Raw genomic sequence first — 16717 nt, forward strand, 5'->3', positions numbered from 1 at the left:
ACAACAACATAAGTAAAGGTTAAAAAAAAAAGTATAGTCTAAAATGTGCTAAAGCATAAAATATAAAAAATAATTACTGTACATTCATTTACCATTTTGCTGACTTGGCACAATGAAAAAAACTTTTCTGCACAATTGACAGTGTGCTCGTTAGTTATCACCGATATAGATGCCGATACGTTTTAAGAACTGAGATTGATTTGTCATGAAATTGCTTATTCCTGATCATTTATTAGTCAAATTTCAGGAAAGCACTTGGGCAAAGTTTATGCACAACATTTATAAGTAAATACAACATACCTTCTTTAGTAAAAGTTGTTGTTTTTTTTTTTCCATTTGTTATAGTGTAAATCTGGCAAGTATACAGCATTATAATAGTTTTGGATTTTTCATTATACAGCAGTTAGTTTTTATTTCATTGAAATAAAATAAAATAAAATTATATATATATATATATATATATTCCGTTTTATTCTGTTTTTAGAGCAAGTTTCTTTAACGTTTTGTTTCTTGGAAAACTTTTGTTTTATTAGTTATAGTGTTAGTTTTAGTTTTTTAATAAGGACTATTTGTCGATTGTAAAATAAAAAAATAAAAAAAGCTCACAAAGTATTGTGTAATAAAGTCAATTCTAATTCTCAAACAGGTTGACCTTCCTCCTGTACGTATGTAAAACAATACCAATATAAATACATGTCCCACGCCTACTGCCCAGAGCCAGCTGAGATAGGCGCCAGCACCCCCCGCGACCCTTGTGAGGAGTAAGCGATCAAGAAATGGATTTGCCTATAGCTTGACAACGTAATAATCCTATTTTGACAAAGAAGTAGAAAGTACATGTATCTGTTTTCTAACGTAGGGAGTGAATGTAAGAAGTCTTAAAGCCATGACCCAAAGCAGCTGTAAAAAAAATAAAATAAAATAAAAAATAAAAGATGGCTCGATGGAAATTAATGCATTACGACCAGACCCAATTTTTATCCTTCTTATGTAACTGACACCGATTGAACTATAAATAATCTCTATTTTTACCCTCTACCTTTTTGAAGCTTTCCTTTTTTTTGGCTCCAAATTTAGCAGAGGCCCAACAGTGAAGACGCCACAACAAAATCTTTCATCGCAGACACCCGTGCTTGGTTACTGTTGCTACGCGCGGCGGCTCGCTGCCGTCACCGGCGCATCCAATAGGCATGTCGGCGCAGGGAGGCTAAAAACAGCATTCTATATTACAGCTCATAATGAGAAAGGCTTCATCAGTGTTCTCTCCAAATGTCAAAGCGGCTTTAATGATACACGCACGCACACACAAAATACGCGCATGGAGTCAGTACCTTTGTTGATGCGCCATTCTCTGCAAATGAATCGATGAGTTTGCTTCCAGCACGTGACTTGAACTTTATCTAATATCTGGATTGTTTTGACTTCATACCTTTTATGTGCACAACATTTTGTTTGAATTAGATGCCGCGTGCTTTCTGCAATCTTGCACGTCTGCTGGGGAAGAGTTATTCCTCATATCAGTAGACAATTAAACGGCCTCTCCTCGACTAGCTTATGTAATGTTTTTTAGCAGTTGGATTTATGTCAGGCTCACACTAATTACAGCGCGTGCTTATTTGTTTTGGCCTCGGAATAAAAAGTGAGCTCAAGTGTGGAGGGGAAAGAAAAACAATGCTTCTTTGTTTAGTTTGGAGTGAAAGAAGAGCATGCAGATATGACAAGTAAGACAATTCAGCGTACTTGTAGAACGATCTGTGTTTTTGTTGCTTAGATTATTCACATCTGGTGGTTCATGTTTCGTTTGGTCCACCTGTGCTCGTCAACCCGCTCCCTTGTTCCTTCCAATCAGGTCCCTCAGCCACTTGTGTTGTGTATTTAATTCCCAGGTTACTCTCTCTCTGTCGATTCGTTATGTTTGCCGTCTCGGTCCTTGTCAGTCATACCCAAGTTAAATCATGACATGTTGAGTCTTAGCCTAGTATTTACTTTTTACTTTGCATTTTTTATTTTTATTTTTTTGACTCCTTGAACCTTGGTTGTCCTTTGTTCTTTTGAAATTAAACTATTCTTTTATGAGAGCAGTCCTGCCTTGTCTCTGTGCTTCCCTGCTTATATTATAGCAAAACCTGTGAAGACAAAAAGCCTTCTAAAATTAGAGCTGTCAACAATCAATTTTTTTAATCAGATTAATCACATCTCAGAATTTTGATTAATCACGATTAATTGCTTAAAAAGCCTTTTGAGCAACATTTTATCAACATTTTTGGAGACCGCCTGTGAAGTGTTAATTCTTTCTGCATTTAATGTTATGAGAAGAAAATAAAATTAGTAGTGTAATTAATCAGCATTAATACATGATTAATGGAGTAATTTTTTGTGATTAATCGATGAGTTAACACTTTAACTTTGACAGCACTAACTAGAATATCAAGGATATCTTGAGTACTTATTTACTCACGAGTAATGCATACTATTAAGAGCATTAATAGAACAAAAATAGTCTACTACTCTATGCCACTTATGGATGCTAGTAGGACAACTGGGCAGCAAATACAATGAAAACAGCAGAGGCCCCGAAATCGAACCCTGTGGAACACCAATATGACAGAGGGGCAGAGTGGGCCTCAAGAAACCGAGGCTAATGCAAAAAGTCCTGCCTTCCATGAATATAGAGATTAATCTATAATATAATATAATATAATATAATATAATATAATATAATATAATATAATATAATATAATATAATATAATATAATATAATGTATATGCAAATAATTGTCATGGCCTGGGTCTCATGCGCCAGAGTTCATGACCTGTTATGTGTCTGTTTAGATACTGATGTAACAAGTGTCTGTTTACAAAACGTGATGTTCGTGATGTCAACCGTTAATCCTTAAGTGATGTCTGGACCTATGTGATGTCGTTCTTTAGTCCTTTACGATTCACTGTCTGTGGGTGCAGTCCAACTGTCCTCTGTACATCGTCTCTGAGTTTCTGCCTCTCAATGTGAATAAATAGATACAATCTTATTTGTGTCTGCGTTTGGGATCCTACCTCTCAGTACACAACACTATTTATTGATAAACAGTTCAAAAAGAGTTCATGTAAATGTATTGCACTTAAATTAAATACTGAACTATACTTAACAACTGTAATTGGCCGGCAACCAGTTCAGGGTGTACCCGCCTACTGCCCGGAGCCAGCTGGGACCCCTTGTGAGAAAATGGATGGATGGATGGATATACTTAACAAATGTACAAAAACAGTGCGGATTAGTCGTTCTACTCGTGTGCTGAATTTTCTTACTAGTGAGGACAACCAGTGTACTAGTACAAGCTTGATTTCCATATGGGACCGAAAAGTTTTCACTAGAAGGTAGATCTTAAACACCCAAATAAGATAATAAGAATTTAAAGCAACAATCGAAGGCCAGGAAAAGGCACTCGAAAAGGGGAAAGGCTGACCGGGGCTCTTGGTGCAATGCAGACAGTGTTGCCATGGCAATGGAAAAGGGGGAGCGCGCAGAGGAAGAGGAGGTGGAAGAGGAGGGGATTAAAGAGGAAGGAAGCATCACTGCTCCTTAACAGGGATTGTTTTGACATGAGGGGAGGGCCACGCGGACAAATGAGTAAATAGTGCGACCATCAAGTTGAAGGAGTCACTACTTGATGGATCAAAGAATGCTGGGAACAGCAAAAAAAAAAAAAAAGCTTCGTCATCATAGTAAACTCAATTTAGTGGACAAAATGTTTAGGTCCATTATTTTTATTTATTTATTTATTTATTTTTGAATAACAGGTAAGAGCTCGTCGCCATGGCGCCAGCTGTCTCAGGTGGCATCGCCTGCGTCCCCATCAGAGTTGTCACAGCAGCGTAGACGAGCGCCTCAAGTTTGCCGTCATCGTCCTCACATGAAAGTCTCACAAAAATCATTCCAACCGCATCACGCGGCGTTGTTTGCCCTTGGTGACTGTTCCGGGGGTGCTGTTGTCATGGCGATAGGGGCCGGCATGGTGAGGGGTGCTTAATAAGCTTGGAGTTGCTCAGGGCTAATGAAGTGCGATGGCTGGACCTGAGAGTGTGTTTTAACTAGCAACAAGGAGCAAAGCTCTTGTTAAAAGTCTTCCTATGGCAGGGGGACTCGATCGAAAGCTCTTATATATATCCAGCTTTAGTTCCATGTACCTTGTTTGTCCTCAATAAAAGACAACTCAACGCACTAGTAGTTGACGAGGGCACACTAATTCAGTCTAGTACATTACCTGAGTACTTAAGTTTGAAGTAGAAGCAATTCATGTTTCATCTTTGTCTCTAATTAGTAACATTTGTTTCCTGTGGTACTCAGTTCAAATAAAATAAACAAAACAAATATGTTTGGAGATGGTCAACGTAAGAAGGGAGTGTATCGAAAAACAGGTGACATTAAAGGTTATTTTAGTTAACTAAAACTAATGGAAAAACTAAAATAAAAAAAAACAATATTGTTACCGAAATAAAATAAAAACGAAAATACTTTTTTAAAAAACGAAAACTAACTGAAACTACATTTTATGTTTACAAAACTAACTAAAACTAACTATAATTTATAGCAAACATGTCCATCGTTTTAGTCTTTGGTAATTAATTTAATGCATGAGCCTTTGGGGATGATTTTAAATGTGATTTTTAGTAGATTTATTTTGATATGAAGCGGAATAATGACGTTTGAAAGTATGTCACACAGCCAATCGAAAAGCACCTTCAGATAACGTTGTTCCCATGTTGTTTTTTTAAATATTGTGTACAAGTAATACACATTAAAAAAAACTAATACTAATACTGAAACTACCAAACTAAACTAAAACTAAGCATTTTAAAGACCTAAACTAATAAAAACTAACAGAACCACCATGAAAACTAATGAAAACTAACTCAAATGAAAAATTCCAAAACTATAATAACCCTACTGTCATATTACAAGTAAATTGGTTTAAACACTGTAGCATTTTTCAAATTTTTTCTAAATTTTTAGGACTAAACACAATTTCTCTTCATAACACTATGTGGCCATTGCTTCCTACTGATTTTCTGTATGTGGCTCTCAAATGAAAATGTTTGGACAACACTGAAAGAAGAATTTGATGATGTCACAAGTAGCACTAGTTGCACTTGTGAAGTGCTAGATGTTAGCTAGTAGAACTGGATTTTGTCCCAAGTGGTACTTGTTAACTTGTTTACAGTTTTGCCCAACTAGTATCATTTAGCTGCCCAAATAGTATGCCAAAGTTGTCCTAGTAGTGAGAACAAAGAGCGTACTGGGTTATCAAGGATACGGATATGGAATAAATGCCCAAACAGCTTTCCATACCATCCAGTTCTGTGGGCTCTTATAGAGTGAGGGGGAGGAAGCTGTGCCAGTTACTATTGCCACCACAACCGCAGTTATAATGAGCTGCACGGAACAAAAGGAAGTGTGCTGATGCTTTGTGTTTAACAACCATTGTCATGTCTGTGAGTAGAGATTTTCAAGGTTTTAAATCCTACCTGCAGGATTAAAAAAAAAAGAAAGAAAAAAAGTTCTATGCGTGGTGTCACATTCGTTTCGAAAGATACCTAATTTGCATTTGTGCGCATATGAAGTAGCTTCCATCTTTGTAATGCTTTAGTTTTGTGGTGATGGTGGCAATTGCAGCGGACCCCAGCACAGTCTAAAAAAAAAAGTCACAATCCAATGAAAATCTATCATATATTTAAAAAATGTAACGTTTGTAGGAGTAAGCTTTAAAAGCCTCGGAAGTGGTCGCATTAAGGATAGAGGGGCAAAGATCGCAGGGATTTTGAGCTGATGCTGCACGAGTTCACAGGGCTTCATGTCCTATCTTCAGCTCTTTTCAGATAGTGTGTCATCACAGGGGATGATGCCCCGGAAGCTTCTTCTGATGTTCGAGCTCAAGCTCCCGTAAGGCTCTGAAGCCGAAACGTTCATCTTATCACCGGACCACCCAATTATTCGTTTTCTTTCTTTCTCATTACTGATTTCTGACTTCTTGTCAGCGCAGTTAAAAATGGACCGCAGTGTTCCAGAATTGGAAAGGACAGCAAGGCTATTTGAATATTTTTATTAGATCTGCAGTATGTATAATGCGACTCCTAGACGCAGCTTCTAATGTATCCCTAACACCCTTTTGGAAAGTGTAAATGCAGCAGACTCGTGATTAGCATGATGAGCGGGCAGCTCTGTGTCATGCCACACTTCCGGATCACGCTGATTGGATTATAGCGATATAGTTTTGTCTAAGGCTTGATGACTTATCGATGTAATTAATATATCAGATTTTTGGGAACGTGGAGATTTTTTTCCAAAGAAGGGAAAACACCGATTTCCATGTAGCTGTTTAAACTGACAATATGGCGTCAAACACAAGTCATTTGGAATTCGAGGTTGCTTGTTTTCGGAATGATTTCATATTGTTTTACGTAGAAGCCGGGTTGGAGGAAGTCACAGGGCTGATTGAAGTAAACATTGTCACTTATGAATGAGTACCAAACTGTTTATTTGTCACTCCCAATTGAGGTTAGCTGTAAAAGTGACACATAAACAGAGGAAGTGAAACTATATTGAAGTAGCACAACTTTATAGAATGTGGGGGGTTCGCGGTGTAGGGTTAGTGCAAGTAGGTGTGACCTTTGACCTTTTTTCCCCATTTCACACTAGACGGCGGGACCAAGAAGCTTCGCAGCACCATCCGACGGAGCACGGAGACGGGCATCGCCGTGGAGATGAGGAACCGGGTGACGCGGCAGGGAAGCAAGGACTCAACCGACGGCAGCACCAACTCCAACAGCTCGGACGGAACGTGAGCATCCGTCTCGTGCGACTGTTTCACACGTGTGTCGAGTGTGTCAACTCAATAGCCCTTCCTGTTTTTTTGGTTGTTGTTTTTTTTCTTCAGGTTCGTCTTCCCTACCACACGCCTCGGGCCCGAGAGCCAGTTTAGCGACTTCCTGGACGGCTTAGGCCCCGCTCAGATCGTAGGGCGGCAAACATTAGCGACGCCTCCCATGGGTAAGCCAAGTGGAAGCAGCATGTCAGTCACTGCTCATTCTGCTCTAGTTGCTCTTACTGCGTGCAGAAATCACCTCCTTTTTGTTTTTATTTATTTTATTCTTTTATTTCTTCTTGTTCAACACTGTTATGGACTAATAACATTGAAAGGAGGATGTTCTCGATATTGGCGAGTATCTTCCGTTTGGATTGTCCGCTGGTGTGCCTCGTCAGCCACGAGTGCACGCAGCGATGTGGCACGGCCGCTTCAGAGTGCCTCGTTGTCAGTTGTGAGTGCTTGTGGCTTTAATTGACGAATTAGCATCCATTTTCCAAATTGTAAAAATGATATGTGTTGAATGTTGGCAGTTTATTGGGATGTCTAAATGTAAAAAACACTACTGCAACCCACAGGGCTCAAAATTTGTCTCCTGCATGGACCAAAAAGGTGCAGGGATATTCCCGTGCAGTAAAAGTGTCAAGGGGAAAAAATAAAGCAGAAGGTTCGAGGGGAGCTCCCTGGTGATAATCTTTGTACCACTTAATGCACAAGTATGTAAAGTTAACGTGCATGAAATGTGATTCGTTAACGGCAAACCTCTGAAAGACTCCGGAAGGACACTTCTTAGGAAACATTGTTCTATGCCTCCCTCTAGTGGTGACAAGTGTCAATTGCCCACTCCAAAGTGTGCATTCTAAAAATGGTAGAAAAATCTGTCTCCCTCTGCAGGGGACGTCCATGTTGGTATGGTGGACAGAGGAGGTCAGCTGGAGGTGGAGGTCAACCAGGCCAGAGGCTTGATCCCCAAACCGGGTTCCAAGAATATTCCGGGTACCGGGGCCGCCTTTGGTGATCTCTGTGCCAAAATCGACTACAGCGTTATTCAATTGTATTTGTGTTTAGCAACTTACGTGAAGGTGTACGTCCTTGAGAACGGAGTGTGCTTGGCGAAGAAGAAAACCAAAGTCGTGAAGAAGAATCTTGACCCCAGCTACCAGCAGCCTCTGTTGTTCGATGAGAGTCCTCAGGGAAAAGTCCTCCAGGTATCGGACTCATTTGGTTTGATTCTTTTTCTCGCTAGTTTCCCCATCTGTTGAAAATAAAATACAATAACTTTTACAGGAATAAAATTGTATCATGAGAGGAGAAAAAAAAATTATCCTGCCTTCACGTGCTCTGAGAAAGATGGACCTTCCCACTCAGACATTTCCGTTCATGTGCTTTTGTTGTTGTAGCAACAAAATACACAAGGATGTCGTCTTTCTCGTAAAACCGAACAATTATGGCAAATAAAGAGTTGTAAAGGACAGGACATTGAATTGTATATGCTACGTTTATTGTGTAGATCCTAAAACAACCTGCTAGCGTATGACAACGCCCTTATTATAAGTGTTACTCCTCCATGTTGAAGCTTGAAAAGTTATCTCAGTTTGGAAACTCGGGTATCAAAATGAATTCCCAGTTGTCCAGTAGAAAACACGACATGAGGGGGCGTTCACGTGCAATTTTCTACTTGACATGTGGTATTTACCATAATATCGATACCACATTAAAGCAGCATTAAAACAGCCACATAGATGCCCAAGTCTGTTTAGCTTAATGCTAACAAACAATACAAAAACACCATCGACAGGCTAATGAATAGCATCTGCAGTGTCGTGTTGTAACTCTTTAAGCAACAGATATTTAAACACAGATGGTAGAACAACACATGTACACTAAATATGCCAATCCTCACATTTAGATTTTTTTATTTTTTTATTTTTTATTTTTTTTTACGGAAGTGCGAAACTGCCATTGTGACGTAAATACGTTTGAAAAAAAAACAAAAAACGCTTCCTTTGCGAAAAACAGCAACTAATACTGCATCTTATTTTACTCATTCACTCCCAGCCATTTTCACTGAAGCAACCCCCTTTTCTCCCGGCTGTTTTAGTGGATTTTGACTGATTTTGCAAGGCCCACAGACTATTGGGTTCTCTTGCTATAAAAATATGAAACCTACCAAAATAAATATTAGAGTCAGGAAAAAAAAAGTATATTTCTATCTTTTCCGTTTTGCAGAAATTAGCATTAGAATATAGCTAAGTTTCATCATTATTCACAAATCTGTTTAAAACAGTGGGGAAAAGAGCTTTTTGCAACATGGCCCTGGTAGATCTCTTATACTCTGCTGCCACCTGCTGGCCGTTTTTGTAATAACTACCATGGGTTCAAGCATTCTCTTCAGTTTAGAGGCTGCATCAAAGCTTTATGTATGCTCTAGCATAAAAAAACAAAACAAAACATAAAAACGTATAAATACGTCTTTGGGAGCAAATGAGTTAAGAGTTGTGTCCATGTACAACAATATTTTCCTGGTGTTTAGGTAATTGTGTGGGGGGATTACGGGCGTATGGACCACAAGTGCTTCATGGGAATGGCCCAGATCCTGCTCGAGGATTTGGACCTCTCGGCGACGGTCGGCGGCTGGTACAAGCTGTTCCCTACCTCCTCTCTGGCAGACCCCAGCATCGGACCCCTCACCCGACGCCTCTCGCAGTCCTCCCTGGAGAGCGCCACCAGCCCCTCGTGCACCTAAAGGCTGAGTCCTGCAAACCCTCGTACTGTGCATACCACTCAAAACTCTTCCTTGAAGCGCGAGAGCCGGCGTCCATCACGTTCTCACCGAGCAATTTTTCAAGTAGGGAACAACTCATAAATTCAACATTTGTCCTTGAAAACGTAGCATTTTTCCTCCTCCATATTCCAACATTGCCAACCACGACACATTTGGTTCACAGAGTGCCATAACCTGCATTTTCGAGGTTCTACAATACCATCCCAGGGCCATACAGATGACACTTTCTAAACTCTCTATGCCAAACTTAAAAAAAAGAAAAAAAAAAAAAAAGAAAAACACATTATTTTTTAAAACCAAAGCAATTGTTATTGTTGTAGTCTTAGTTGAAGTAATAGAACAATATCAAGTATGTAGCAGAGCCAATGACTTAGAAGTTCCATTCTGCGGGCCAAACGCATAAGAGGCGCAGATCTTCACATGAAGGAACGTATGTGAGGTAGCGACACTGCTATTCTACAGCACAGGGCTGACTTTATACATAGATATGCATATATACATATATATAGTTCAACGTTTATTTGTCTTCACGTGTGCATCGGCCGCAGTCTGCATGCCTGCTTGCAACTTTTGTGAAGAACTTTTGAAAGTGCTCTCAACTTTACATTTAACATTTGACAGAGAGAGCCAAAGTGTTTCCCAACCTTAATTGAAAAAAAATGTCACGGCAAACAAAAATATGAAATCTGGGCCTTTATTAGGAAGGGTACTAGTGCAAACTAGTGCAATGACTCGGGTGCACTTGTGCAGTTACATTTGTTAAGTACAGTAAATATCTTACTTATAACATTTTTCCCATTACTGCCTCTTTTTTTTTTACCTACTAGTATGCAATTACCATAAATCTTACTAGTAAACTAAGTTCTGCACTAGTAACACCCAACTTGTTGGCACGTCACTCACTGGTTGACTGATGCATTCTTCTAGTAGCACCAAAATGCACTCTTGATAGTTTTTTCCCCAGACTGATACTAGTACAAGTACTCAGACCTTCAGTAGTCAATGTCAGATCATTTTCCCTTAAAATTGCATGAAATCAATGGCAATTTTTCCATTCTTCCAATTTGTAATTTCTAGTTCTTGATTATAAAATGGTCACAAGAGGTTGGGCGATACTCGTATCAAATATTGGTATCGGACGTCGTCACAAGTACTGATACCTTGACATATAAAATTAGTAATATTCACCTATCTGTACACCAAACTTGTACTTCTAGTATGCAGAACTGCCATCAAGTAACTAGTAATTCTACTAGTTCACTAGTAGGACACCAACATGATACCAGTAGCAGTGGTTGACAACTGCATGCTAGTAGTAATGCTAGTGACATTATAAAATTGTGCTTGTTACACTTCAGCTGTCATACTAGTAGCTCACAGATGCCAACACATACACAGTTTTGGCTAACTAGTAACACGTCGTTTTCCTACTAGTACGCTACATGTGTTTGAAGGAATATCATACAGTAGTGGGGAAAAAAAAACATTAAATACAACTGCCGTATAAAATTAAATCATTTTTGATCAATTACGTAAACTTGTGTTGGGAATCACTGATTTAGGAGATGATTGATCAAATATGAGGATAATGATAACAATACAAAATGATGCCTTCATTTTTCTACCACAGCATTGTGGTTTAGTTAAGGGTTTTTGAGCTTCCTGTTTTTTTCTGTGTACCAGCATTTGGAGATTTTTTTTTTTTTTTTTTTTTTTTAATGATCAAAAGGAAATCTGAAGGTGATACCAACAACATTCAATTTACACGAGTGTTGCACTACGGTTAGATTTTCAAGACAGCACTTTATTGTGAAATAATGATTTCTTTGAAGGCCAGCATGGAAATGTAACAGCACGTTTCTTGATTTTTTGATTTCTTGGCGTCATTGATTTGTTTTGCACTTGGACAAGAACAACAGAAACTGGTCAGTTTTACTCGTAGCACTTTCTCACTTGCATCTCGCGTCTCCAAAATGAATTCAGTGGAACAAGTTGTAGCAGAATGTTCAATGTAGTTCTTAAATTGGCATTTACTTTTTTTTAAATATAACATTTGTATTCTATTTTCGAGTGTTGGGACCAGCACCAAACTATACACAAACAAACGTCCAGCGATTTGAAAGCGACATAAATTTGCCAGTTTTTACAAAGCTATATTGTTTATCAGCACTGAGCTCACATTTGTATTTTTTCCTCACAGCACTTGCGAAACCAACAAAATTTCACACTTCCACTTTGGATTTATATAATACGTGTGTTCCAATTTTCTTGACATAATCTATGGTATTGTAGGGTATTCTATACAGTATATATCTATATCAAAATCTTTGTGTCTTTTTGTGGAGAGCTGGCATGATGATGTAAAAATGAGTACAAATACTGTATTTGCACACAATCTCTTCAGTGCACCTTTTTTTGTGATTCCTTAAAAAAAAAAAAAAAAAAAAAAATGACGATCCAATCTTGTTAAACAACCACTAAAGAGAAAACCACCTTGTATAACATCCATATTCACTGCTGAATGTTTACTCCTTGGCAAAAAAAAAAAAAAAAAAAAAAAGCTCTGCAAATTCCAGTGTTTTGGAGCTTGTACAAAAGCGTTTGTTAACCTTTTGCTGTACATTAGATTAATTCTTTATTTATGCGCATCCAAATCCATTGAATCCCGCAACCAAAAGCAAAGTGAAATATTGCCTTTCTTTCATGTGAGTGTGCACATTTATTGCATTGAGTGTGACGGCTGTCAGAATGAGGATGTTCAAATGTGTAGATAATTGTTAAATAATGTATATTGTTGTTTTATGATGCGAATTTTGAGATATGAACACTATGCTTAAAGTCCCTGTAAAGTGAATTGTCAGTTTTCCTGATTTTGATTCAACACAGAGAATGTGTTAAACAAACCTGCCAAATGTCAATAATTATTAAAAAAAAATAGCCAGTATATAAAATGAAGCTTTAAAATAATGAAAAATCACCTTAAAAAAGCATCTTTCTTATGCCTACACATGCCTGCATGCTTACAGAAAAGATTTCACCGTGTCATCACATGGATTTCCACTCTGCAATAACGAGGCGCTCTAAAGCGTCAATGCGAGTGCAGTGCCCGAGTCAGCATGCTTGACGTTTTATTTTCACTTCTTTCCCCACCTCCTTGCTTTTCGACCGTTCTATCCACGATGTACGTGCGCTCAAGGCTGACAACGAGGCGCTCTAACGTGAAGTCTCTAAATTCACTTTACAGGGTTTTTAAAGCATACACAAATGTATCATCTGTACTTTCTTGACATTTCCCCCGCTTTCAAGTGGTATGAGTGATTTCTGGTAGATTTTCGAAGCCTCCAAAGCAGCAGGGTTGACGGGTCGGGTTCGGGTGACTTTTTGAATGTGAAGGTACTGAAACAGGTTTGTCGTAGACATGCTGGGAGTGTTTTTTTTTGGATGCTGCATGCGGCACGTCAAGCTTTCCAGGCGATGAGATTTGAATGTCCACGTCTGGCATTTGTCAACCTGATTTGAATTATGTGCAAAAAAAAAAGAAAAAAGTACTGTATCGTCAATCAAGCTGTTGCAAATGTATTTTATTTTTTTATAAATAGAGAGGAATTATAGAGAGGAGGCGGCGCGTGTGGGCGAAGCTGCCTTGTGCTGATGAGGGCTTGTTCAGTTTACAATGGCCTTATTGTTCTAATGATTATTATTGTATTACGGAGATCAATGCTTCACTATTGTATGACACGTTTGGAAGATTGGACAAATGTGTTTTGCTTGAAATATCTTTACTGGAGTTCTATATATAGTATTTACAGAATATGTGTGTATAGTTTTCTGAATGTATTTCTTAACCCAATTTTGGTTGTTGTTCGTTTACTTTGCAGTACTGCCTCTCCTTTACAAACCAGGGACAACTTGTACTCTACTGTAGACTTTGTATAATCCCATGAAAGAAAACAGCTTGGCGGTTGAAAGAAGCATGCACAATGCTTTTTGATTGATTGATTGATTGTAATTGCAACGAAAGCATTTTCCCCCTCTTTCTTGCGCAACGGATGTCTCAACCAACGATGGGATTTTTGTACGTGATTTTCTTTACCGCATGGTTAAACCGAATTTTCTTGACGGTGCAGATTAATGATTCATTTTTAATCTAAGATGCAGTCGGAGTTACTGAGCAGTGAAGGATGTTGAAGATGCAAAAAATATTAAATTGAGTTGCAAATGGAGCTGAAATGTTTTCTGAAAACTTTCAATGGGAATTAAGATAACTTAATTTTAACTTTATACATCCACTGTACAGCATATCTGCAGAATGCATGTAAATTAGTTTGACAAAATACAACCACTTTTATTCATGAATGATGTTTTAATCAACAACAAAAAACACAAGACACCAAGCCCAAATTATACTCTATTTCAAGATGATTTTTCTTTTCTTTTTTTTTCATACTCTGTAAAAATAAAATGAAATGAGTGAATGAAAGACAGTTTTTGCTGAAGCAAAACTTGCAATGTTTAGGTAAAATTACCCAACTTAAAAATTGGATCAAAATTTGTCACCTTCAATTTTTTTTTTTTTATACAGTGTGTTCCCTGATTACAAATTTACATTTGACGCAAATTCCCATGGAAAGTTGGACATGACGCAACCATAAACTTAAAGTAGCATTGGCTCTGCCAATTTTTTTTTTAGGCAATAAACATTTACTGTAACCTAAGTTGCTCAGCAAAATAAACATATTTAGGCTTTACCCGAGACAGCAACAGAGCATGTAATGCTTTGAGAGCAACTATAAACTAGTGGCTTTTTATTTTATTTTATTTTATTATTACTATTATAGTGCCCCCATGAGCAGTCTTTTTAAACTACTTTGTGCGGGGTTTTTTTTCTTCTTCCTCGTTTTCTGGGGTCTTTTATTGTAGCAAATCGACACTAACACGCTGTATTGTACACCATATTAATAACCTTCTCCCAATTAATATGTCAATTTGTCTCTGTTTATAAAAGCCTTGTGAGCATTTATTTGATATTTTTGATGTCCAACTTCAGGTCCATGTACTATTCTAATCTTTGTCTTTACTACTAAGACTTATTAGTAATGTTTTAGTGCCAACGTTGGCCTCATAGTACCCACTAGTAGTTTTGCCTCATTAGTAACATGTAGACAGTCGCTCTACTTCATTAAAAGCTATGTTTTTAAAACTTGATATCCTTGACATCAATATTGAGGACACACTAGAATCAGAATGACCAAGTATGTAAAAACACACAATAAAATTGTCTTCAGTCACAATCTGCCCGAGAAACATGAAAAATTATGGGAAGCCTGGCGGCTCGCTAGTTAACGCCCCGGGTTTCTTAGATGCAAAAAAGAGAACAAAAACAAGGCCCAATCTCTGCTCCTAAGCGCAGTAAGCGCATTACAAATTTGGCATAAATAAATAAAATTATGTGCGATGTTTTTTTATGTTTTTTTTTTTTTTACACCAAGTACCACTTAAAAAAATTCCGTGCTCTCCAATTATTGCTAAAAACATTTATATATATATATATATATATATATATATATATATATATATATATATATATATATATATATATATATATTGTAAGCTGATGTAGCATTATGCAGTTTAAACATTAATACTGCAGTCAAATACAGGAAGACAAAAACAATACTTCAGCAATGATGCAATTAAAATATTTTGCACTTAAGTTACATTAAAAATTGTAACTAATAATACATGTAATTGTCCATCCATCCATCTATTTTCGTATCCGCTTATTCCTCACAAGGGTGCTGGAGTCTATCCCAGCTGGCTTCGGGCAATAGGTGGGGTACAACCCTGAACTGGTTGCCAGCCAATTGCAGGGCACATTGAGACGAAAAAAAAATAAACACTCACACCTAGGGACAATTCAGAGCACTTAAATAACTTGCCATGCATGTCTTTGGAATGTGGGAGGAGACCAGAGTAGACCCACACAGGCACAGGGGAAACATGCAAACACCACCCAGGAAGGCCGAAGCCTGGACTCGATCTTGCGTCCTCAGTACTGGGAGTCGGACGGGCTAACCATTCAACCACCACCTACCTGTAATTATGATAGATAAAAATATATTGTACTTCAAAGTTAATTAAAATTTTACTTTGTAGCGCGCCCCATATCTTTTTACTCGTGCAAATTGTCTTACTAGTGTGGACAAACAGCATACTAGTACATGGACCTTCTGGATACGGAGCTATTGAATAAATGCTGAAAATGTCTTTTCATAACGTCCGTGGTGCAAAACCACAGCAGACAATACTCAATGCCACTGTAGCCCCCTTTAAGCACCACCCACTCTCCCTGCACACATTAATTGCCAAGCCAGCAAAGCACAAATGTTCCTGAATGCAGCACTGAGACGGTACTTACAGGAAACGCAACGACGCTCACAAGCACACACACAAGGAGCAGACGAATACCTCGGCGTCACTACACAAATATTCACCCGAGACAGATTTCCAGTTCATACGACCATATAGGTCGTTTTGAAATATGCCAAATTAGGAACAAGTGTTTCGTATTGAAGTTTAGCGACGCCTATCGGCCATGTTTTGGTTGTTTGTTTGTTTTTAATTACTCTACCTTGTTGTAATTGAACTCTGGGGAGAAACGGCCGATACAATGACTTGCCTTCTTTCTGCTCCTTTTCATTCAACACCGAAGAGTACTGTTTTATATTGTCTTTTTATTTATTTATTTTTTATTTTTTTACAAATGAATGAAATGAAAAGGGGGGGGGGGGGGGGCAACAACAACAACAAAAGTAAAGTGAACCACAAGTTATGTAGTGGGAATACGAGTGTCTATCCGACTGACCTAACAGGCCAGTAATTGCTTCAGTGTTGACTACGTGTTTTGTAATGATATCTAACTATGTTTTCGCTATTTACATGGCCAATAGCTGCTAAACTAAAATACGTAACACGGTCGTAATTTTGACTGGTGTTTTTGGTGATTCATCCACATTGCTGGTGTTGGTCGTCTTTCTCTAACTGGCCTTAGCTTTCCACTGACATTTTAGC

The 16717-nt window shown here is 38.1% G+C and overlaps 1 protein-coding gene across 1 annotated transcript in view; it reads left to right on the plus strand.

Moving 5' to 3' along the window:
• Nucleotides 1-14293, plus strand: part of rims3 (regulating synaptic membrane exocytosis 3) — a 28100-nt gene extending 13807 nt beyond the window's left edge. Inside the window, exons 3-7 of the mRNA XM_077507584.1 lie at nucleotides 6696-6837; nucleotides 6934-7046; nucleotides 7756-7857; nucleotides 7930-8069; nucleotides 9395-14293. Of these exons, the coding sequence (XP_077363710.1) occupies nucleotides 6696-6837; nucleotides 6934-7046; nucleotides 7756-7857; nucleotides 7930-8069; nucleotides 9395-9607 (710 nt within the window). The 3' untranslated portion in view covers nucleotides 9608-14293. The remainder of the gene's footprint in view (nucleotides 1-6695; nucleotides 6838-6933; nucleotides 7047-7755; nucleotides 7858-7929; nucleotides 8070-9394) is intronic.
• The last annotated feature ends 2424 nt before the right edge of the window (nucleotides 14294-16717 follow it).

This window comes from Festucalex cinctus, chromosome 19 (assembly GCF_051991245.1).
Source record: "Festucalex cinctus isolate MCC-2025b chromosome 19, RoL_Fcin_1.0, whole genome shotgun sequence".
Classification (NCBI taxonomy): domain Eukaryota; kingdom Metazoa; phylum Chordata; class Actinopteri; order Syngnathiformes; family Syngnathidae; genus Festucalex; species Festucalex cinctus.